Source organism: Palaemon carinicauda, chromosome 11 (assembly GCF_036898095.1).
Source record: "Palaemon carinicauda isolate YSFRI2023 chromosome 11, ASM3689809v2, whole genome shotgun sequence".
Classification (NCBI taxonomy): domain Eukaryota; kingdom Metazoa; phylum Arthropoda; class Malacostraca; order Decapoda; family Palaemonidae; genus Palaemon; species Palaemon carinicauda.
Window position 1 is genome coordinate 59,889,046 of NC_090735.1, and position 7,884 is coordinate 59,896,929.

Below are 7,884 nucleotides of genomic sequence, written 5' to 3' on the forward strand. Positions count from 1 at the left end.
TAGAGACAAATTAACTCTGCGTGTAACATTTATATTTTTTCTTCTTAGATAAGAAAAATATTAAAAAATGTAATACACAAGGAAATTAAAAAGAATATATTCTGCAATTTCTGTCGAAGCTAGAAAACTTATTTTAAAGGTCAAGGGTTAAAGGGAGGTGGAGGTCACGAAGGAAAAAATAATAACCTTTGTTATTTTCTACTTATATTTCAAGCGAAGGACACATTTTCTTTCATCCCTGAGTGAGGAATCGTGACGAGAGGATTGTCAGAAAGACGGCACACAAACGGACTAGACAGTATTGTCCATCTGTTGCCAGGAAGAAGGCTCGAACATTTAAGGAAGATTACAACATTTCGAGAAGGATCCAACATCTGGAGAAGGTTCCAACCTTTGGTGAAGGATCAAACATTTGGAGAAGGATCCAACATCTGGAGAAGGATCCAACATCTGGAGAAGGATCCAACATCTGGAGAAGGATCCAACATTTGGAGAAGGATCCAACATTTGGAGAAGGTTCCAACATTTGGAGAAGGTTCCAACATTAGGAGAAGGTTCCAACATTTGGAAAAGATTCCAACATTTGGAAAAGATTCAAACATTTGGAAAAGGTTCCAACAATTGGCGAAGGTTCCAATATTTGGAGAAGGTTCCAACATTTGGAGAAGGATCCAACATTTGGAAAAGGATCCAGCCTTTGAAGAAGGTTCCAGCATACGGAGAAGGTTCCAACATTTAAAGAAGGTCCAACATTTAGAGAAGGTTCTAACAATTGTAGAAGGTTCCAACATCTGGAGAAGGATCCAACATCTGGAGAAGGATCCAACATTTGGAAAGGTTTCAACATTTGGAAATGTTCCAACATTTGGAAATGTTCCAACATTTGGGAATGTTCCAACATTTGGAAAGGTTTCAACATTTGGAAATGTTCCAACATGAAGGAAAATGTTCCAACATGAAGGAAACAACAGCGTGGAAGGCTAAAAAAATATTGTTACTTAAGGATAATAAAGTAACATTCAAGATGAGAGCAAAATAGTTGGCATTTATAAATGCCCTTTAAGAAACCTTACATAGGTGGTGGTTGTATGCAACATAACCTTTTATTTTTGCTATGGGTTAATTTCGTGCAAGAATATGGAATCACAAGAGTAGAATATCTAAAATTTTACGTTTGCTGTGAGCGACACAAGTATCCCACCATCATCAATCAGCAATGGCTAACGTGGCGCCTACAAGGGCCAAACCACAGAAATGACCAAGGACACGTCTTAGGCCTTTGTACTACAGTGAACTGGAATTGGTTTCGTGATGTTGTTTTTGCATATATATATATATATATATATATATATATATATATATATATATATATATATATATATATATATATATATATATATGTGCGTGTGTTTGTGTATATATATATATATATATATATATATATATATATATATATATATATATATGAATATGTATATACATATACACAGATAAGTATCTATCTATCTATCTATATATATATATATATATATATATATATATATATATATATATATATATATATATATATATATATATATATATATATATATATATGCATACATATATATAAACATATATATAAATATACATATATACATATAAATATGTACATATATATACTGTATATGTGTATATATATAGATATACACATATATAGATATATACATATATACATATATACACACATTTTATATATATATATATATATATATATATATATATATATATATATATATATATATATATATATATACATATTACATATATATACATATATATATACATATATATGTATATATATATATATATATATATATATATATATATATATATATATATATATATATATATATATATATATATATATATATATATATTATCACGCCCGAAAGTATTTTCGTTCGTTCATTTATATATTTATCTATTTATTTATTTTTTTGCCCACGCAGTCGTATGTTTGCTGCTTGTTGGTAACTGGGTGTTGTTTGCTTGTTATTTATTTTGCAGTCGTTAAGGAGGGTAGTTCTAATCCAACAATTTCTTCCTTTACATGATGACGTGGAAGCAGAGAGACTTCTTTTTCGGGAAAAGCCTAAGTTTGGAGTCAGTGATCCTCTGAACGCTAGAGAGGTTGGGATTGCCTCTGAGAGGTTCTTATCTACTGAGAGCAGTGGATTTGCCTTGGATCGCTGCAATGGTGTGTAGCTGTTAGTGCCCTTTATTAGACATCAACGCCTGTCTTTGAGTCTTCAGCTCCTTATACCACTGTCACGCCTGTTTGATCATTCTTTCGCTGCTGATGCATGGATGTTTGCCTTCGAAGAGCTGCTGTGATCGAGTGTTTTTATCAAGTTCTCGATACTAATCTTGGTCTTCATCTGGAGGATTACAGCACCTTTTAATCTGCGACGGAACACGGGAGAGGACATCAGCCTTGGACAGCCTCTAATGGAAATTCAGATTTATCACCTGGTCCCTCATGTTTATTACTGCAACTGCAGCGCCGTTGATGATACTTTACGGGAAGTTAAGTATTGGTATTAGTAACTGTCCTCCATTTTTAGAACTGCAATTAACATTAACAACACTTCGTTACAACGGAGCATCAAGTTTACGCTGCAGTGACCTGAAACTTACCTCGGTCCAAATATTATTTAATTATTTTCTTTTTCTTTTGTAAATAAATATTTATATTTCCTTTTTGTATCATACTCCCTCGTTGTCCTTTGCCATCATTGTTTATGAACTATAACTGGTTGTTAAAGGTACTTAAGGTTGTACAAAATACTATTGTTTTTTTTATGTAACGGCTTTATGCAAATTATAAAGAACCTGCTTTAACATAAAACGCTAATGTTATTAATTAAGTCGTGACATAAATTGGCGACCGTGACTGGATGGCAAAGGGTCAGTGAGGTAGTGTGAAAAAGTAATTTTTTTTTTTTTATTATTCCCTTTTGACGGGAAACTTTAATGGTTCATCGTGTTAAGTAGCATTTTTTCATTTTAACAAGATGTCAACTTTAAGCGAGTTAACTGCCATTGGTGAGAAACTTGGATTGTCTGGATCTGACTTAGCATATTTCATAAAAGAGCAACTGGAGTTCGAACGCGCTAAACGAGCAGAGCAGAGAGACGCTGAAAGAGAGCAAATGGAAGCAGAAAAAGCAATATTGGCTGAAAAGAGAGCGCTTATGGAAGCTGATAAAGAAAGGCTTGAGTTAGAAATAACTTTAAAGTCTTCAAAGTCCGATGAAACTTCTATGAATGCTTCTGTGCCAGCTAAGTTCAGTGATAAGTGGGGAACTAAGCTAATTCCTAAGTTTAGCGAGTCAGATGTCGGAAAATTTTTCATTGCTTTTGAGAAAGTAGCTCATCAGTTGGCTTGGCCCAAGGAACTCTGGGCTGTATTGGTGCAATCTGCATTCTCTGGTAAGGCACAAGTAGTTTATGCAGCGTTAAGTGCAGAAGATTCCAGTGATTATGATATTGTGAAAAAAATGGTTTTAAATGCATACCAGCTAATCCCAGAAGCTTACCGGCAGAAATTCAGATCCTGGCGTAAAATGTTTAATCAAACATTTGTAGAATGGGCAGGCCAGAAAGCAGTTAAACTTGACGAGTGGTTGGCTGCAGAGGAGGCAAGTACATTTGCCCAGTTACGAGAACTGGTTTTGTTGGAGGATTTTAAAAATAACATTCCCAAAGATGTCCGCATCCATATTGAAGAATTTAACATTGATAATGTGAATGAGGCAGCAAAGGCAGCAGACAGGTTTGTTTTGTCACACAAGCATTATGGTAAGAAGAAAACTCATTGGGAAGCAGGTGTGGAAAAGGTGGAAGTAATAAAGGGTAGAGAAAGTCCTTCATCGCCTTCGAGGGGTGCGAGGCAGGCCCGGGACATTGTTTGTTATAAGTGTGGTAAGAAAGGTCATGTTAAGTCACATTGTCCTGAAGTAACTAAGTCGGTTAAACCAGTTATGTTGATGGATTGTAGGTCAGTGCCGCCTGTGTCTTCTAGTCTTGAAGGAGAGGTGAGTGGGAGCATGCCTTATGGTAAGGAATTTGAAGACTTTGTCTTTAGAGGTATAGTGAAAGTTGGATCTGAGGCAACTGATGGTAATATCGTTGCATTGCTGCGGGATACTGGCTCGTGCCAGTCTTGCATTCTGGAAACCTCTCTCCCTAAAGATTTCTCACGGAAAGGTCAGGATTTTGTGTTGCTTGGGGGTTTCCCAGATACAGTAACATCTTGGCCTGTGGAAGAAGTTTATTTGGAATCTCCTTTGGTAACTGGTAGGTTGAAACTGGCTGTAGTTAGTGCATTGCCTGTGAGTGGTGTAGATTTCTTGATAGGCAATGATGTGATGCAAGGTAGTGGCACAGCCTGTGCATCAGAAGGTCGAAAGGGGGCTAGTGTGGTTAATGAACGTGTTATGGTAAATGTTAAACCTGTTGTTCCTGTAACCCGAGCCCAATCTAGAGAGGAAGTCAAAGATGGAGAAGCTGACATAAATTTGGAAAACTGCTTCCAAACCAAAACTCAACCTAAGACAACGAAAGGTAAGTCCAAGCAGATAAAAAATCTTTCGTTAAAGTCTATGGTTAATATATCTGAAGACTCTCCTACAGATTTTAGTGGCACGTTTCCAGATAGGCAAACACTAATTAGTGCTCAAAAAGAAGATCGCGAATTGAAAAGTATATATGAAGAAGCAGAACAGCTAAAGGAACAGGATGATTTAAGTGAAGCAAGTTATGTATTAAAGAATGATGTGTTATATAGATTAATTCGTCCAGTGACCGCATCTACTGATGAAGAGTGGAAGGTAAGGGAACAAATTGTAGTACCTGGTAAGTTTAGGCATTTTATTTTGCAAGAGGCTCATGAAAGTGAATGGGGTGGTCATTTAGGAATACGAAAAACGCTGTCCAAAGTGAAAGATAATTTTTTTTGGCCTTCTGTAAAGAAAGACGTAGTCAGACATTGTAAGTCATGTCACCAGTGCCAAATGGTTGGAAAACCCAACCAGAAAATTACAAAAGCGCCTTTAATTCCAATCCCAGCTGTTGAAGAACCATTCACTCAAATTGTTATTGACATTGTGGGTCCTTTACCCAAAACCAAAACAGGTTTTCAGTACATGTTAACTATAATGGACAGAACCACTAGATTTCCCGAGGTAATACCTGTTAGAGGCATTAAGAGTGGTATCGTTATTAAGCATCTCATGGACTTTTTTTCTCGTTATGGTTTGCCTCGGGAGATACAGTCGGATCAAGGTTCTAATTTCACTAGTAGGGAGTTCCAGGCTAAAATGAATGAACTTGGCATTAAACACAACTTGGCATCCTCATATCATCCCGAAAGTCAGGGAATACTTGAAAGATTTCACTCCACTCTGAAGAATGCTTTGACTAAGTATTGTTTAGACCATGTTGAGGAATGGGATAAAGACTTGCCTTTATTGCTTTTTGCTTTAAGATCAGCCCCTAGTGAATCTCTGGGTTTTTCTCCTTTTCAGATGGTCTATGGACACAATGTGAGAGGACCTCTTGATTTATTAAGGGAACATTGGGAAGGGGGTAGTGATAAAATGAATTCACTTGATTATATTTTGTCTTTCAAAGAGAAATTAAGGAGCATTTGGCAATGGGCCCAAAATAATCTCTCTACTTCGCAGGCTAAAATGAAAACTCATTATGATAGAAAGTCTCAAGCTAGGAATTTTGAAGCAGGAGAACAAGTACTAGTGTTACTTCCTATGCCAGGTCAGTTCAGAGCTCAGTTTGTAGGTCCAGCAGTGGTTAAGAAGAAACTGAATGATGTTGATTATTTGGTGGAAATTCCAGGGAGGAGGAAAAAGTATCAGTTGTGTCATATTAACATTATGAAGAAATATTTTTCCAGAGCTAACACTGTTAAATCTGTTTCAGCTGTTGTACCTAAAGAATGTAATGGACAAGAAGTGGAAAGCAAAGAATATGGATGGAATGGCGAAAACTCTAAAATTTTGTGTAACCCAGATAGTTTGTTTAAACATCTGAATGCTCAGGAAGCTACTGATATTAAGGATTTATTCAAAGAACATCCGTCAATATTTAAGGACACTCCTGGTCTTGTGCGTAGTTTGCAACATGATTTTGTACTAAAGCCAAATGCCCAGCCAATAAGACAAGCCCCTTACAGGTTAAGTCCACAGAAAGCTGAAGCTGTGAGAAAGGAAGTCAGTTATATGTTGGAGAATGACTTGATATCACCAAGTAGCAGTCCTTGGAGTTCCCCGGTTGTATTAGTGAAAAAGGAAAATGGACAAGACAGGTTGTGTTTTGACTACAGGAAAGTAAACGACTTAACAGTGGCTGACAATTTCCCTCTGCCTCGCATAGAGGATTGCATAGATAAGATTGGTAATGCCAAGTATATTAGTAAGTTAGACCTTTTAAAAGGTTACTGGCAGGTTCCTCTGACTGAAAATGCACGAGAAATTTCAGCATTTATAACACCTGAAGGTTTATTCGAATGTAAAGTCATGCCCTTTGGCATGCGTAACGCAGCCAGTACCTTCCAGAGAATGATGTGGATGATCACGAATGGATTGAAGGGTTGTGTAGTTTATCTGGACGATATAATTATTTTCAGTGACAACTGGAAAGACCATGTCGATAGAATCAGGGCCTTATTTCGTGCAATTGCTGACGCTGGTTTGGTGGTAAACCTTTCTAAATGCGAATTTGGAAAGGCTGAAGTTATCTACCTAGGACATCACGTCGGACAAGGTAAAGTATTACCCAAGGAAAAGAACATTGAAGCTGTACTAGCTTTTCCCACTCCAAAAACTCGGAAAAATGTAAGGCAATTTGTTGGTCTCGCTGGTTATTATCGCAGGTTTGTCCCCAGTTTTTCTGAAATAGTAACTCCTTTAACTAATCTTTTAAGAGAGAAATCTAAATTCTTGTGGGACGATACATGTCAACGAGCCTTTGATAAATTAAAAGGCATTTTAAGCACCTACCCTATTTTGAAATCTCCTGACTTTCAGAAGGGGTTCAAGTTAATGGTGGATGCCAGCGATCTCGGAGTAGGAGCAGTGCTATTGCAAGACGATAGTGAAGGTATTGAACATCCTGTTTCATATTTTTCTAGGAAACTTAATGAGCATCAAAAGAAATATAGCACAATCGAAAAGGAAGCCTTAGCTTTAGTTTTAGCTCTACAACATTTTGAAATTTATGTAACATCTAGCATTGATCCAATTGTTGTGTATTCAGATCACAACCCTTTAAAATTTGTGAACAAATTTAGGAACAAAAACAGAAGGCTCACTAATTGGAGTCTTATGCTTCAGGAATATAATTTGACTATAAAACATGTGAAAGGGAAGGACAATGTCGTCGCTGATGCCCTCTCTAGAAATCTGTGATGTCTTTTCCACTTGGATTATTGTTTTGTTTTCGTATTTATTTTATTTTTCTTCCTTCAGTGTCTTTGGTGCAACATCTCGTTCTTTCATCATTGGTTTTTGGTTTGTGGAAGTGATAATTTACTGGTCTTGAGGCCATTTAACGTTGCCGTTAATTTTTTTTTTCAGTACATGTTGAGATATGAAATTAGTTGGAACTCTCATATGAGTTGTAAAAAAAAAATTATATTTTTTTTACCTATTAGGTTGGGGGTATCACGCCCGAAAGTATTTTCGTTCGTTCACTTATATATTTATCTATTTATTTATTTTTTTGCCCACGCAGTCGTATGTTTGCTGCTTGTTGGTAACTGGGTGTTGTTTGCTTGTTATTTATTTTGCAGTCGTTAAGGAGGGTAGTTCTAATCCAACAATT

At 36.3% G+C, this 7,884-nt stretch overlaps 1 protein-coding gene across 1 annotated transcript; it reads left to right on the forward strand.

Moving 5' to 3' along the window:
- The first annotated feature begins 3,056 nt into the window (after positions 1-3,056).
- Positions 3,057-7,469, forward strand: LOC137649292 (uncharacterized). The gene is made up of 3 exons (XM_068382278.1): positions 3,057-3,966; positions 4,285-5,393; positions 5,571-7,469. The coding sequence occupies exons 1-3, from the start codon at positions 3,057-3,059 to the stop codon at positions 7,467-7,469; spliced, it is 3,918 nt and encodes a 1,305-aa protein (XP_068238379.1).
- Positions 7,470-7,884: the final 415 nt, after the last annotated feature.

What these genes read in the sequence shown, in the direction of transcription:
- LOC137649292 (XM_068382278.1), top strand. Translation starts at nt 3,057, where the DNA reads ATGTCAACTTTAAGCGAGTTAACTGCCATTGGTGAGAAACTTGGATTG. An exon ending in CATTGTTTGTTATAAGTGTG is followed by an intron (nt 3,967 to 4,284) that starts GTAAGAAAGGTC and finishes GGGGTTTCCCAG; the next exon opens with ATACAGTAACATCTTGGCCT. An exon ending in TTGGCATTAAACACAACTTG is followed by an intron (nt 5,394 to 5,570) that starts GCATCCTCATAT and finishes TCTCCTTTTCAG; the next exon opens with ATGGTCTATGGACACAATGT.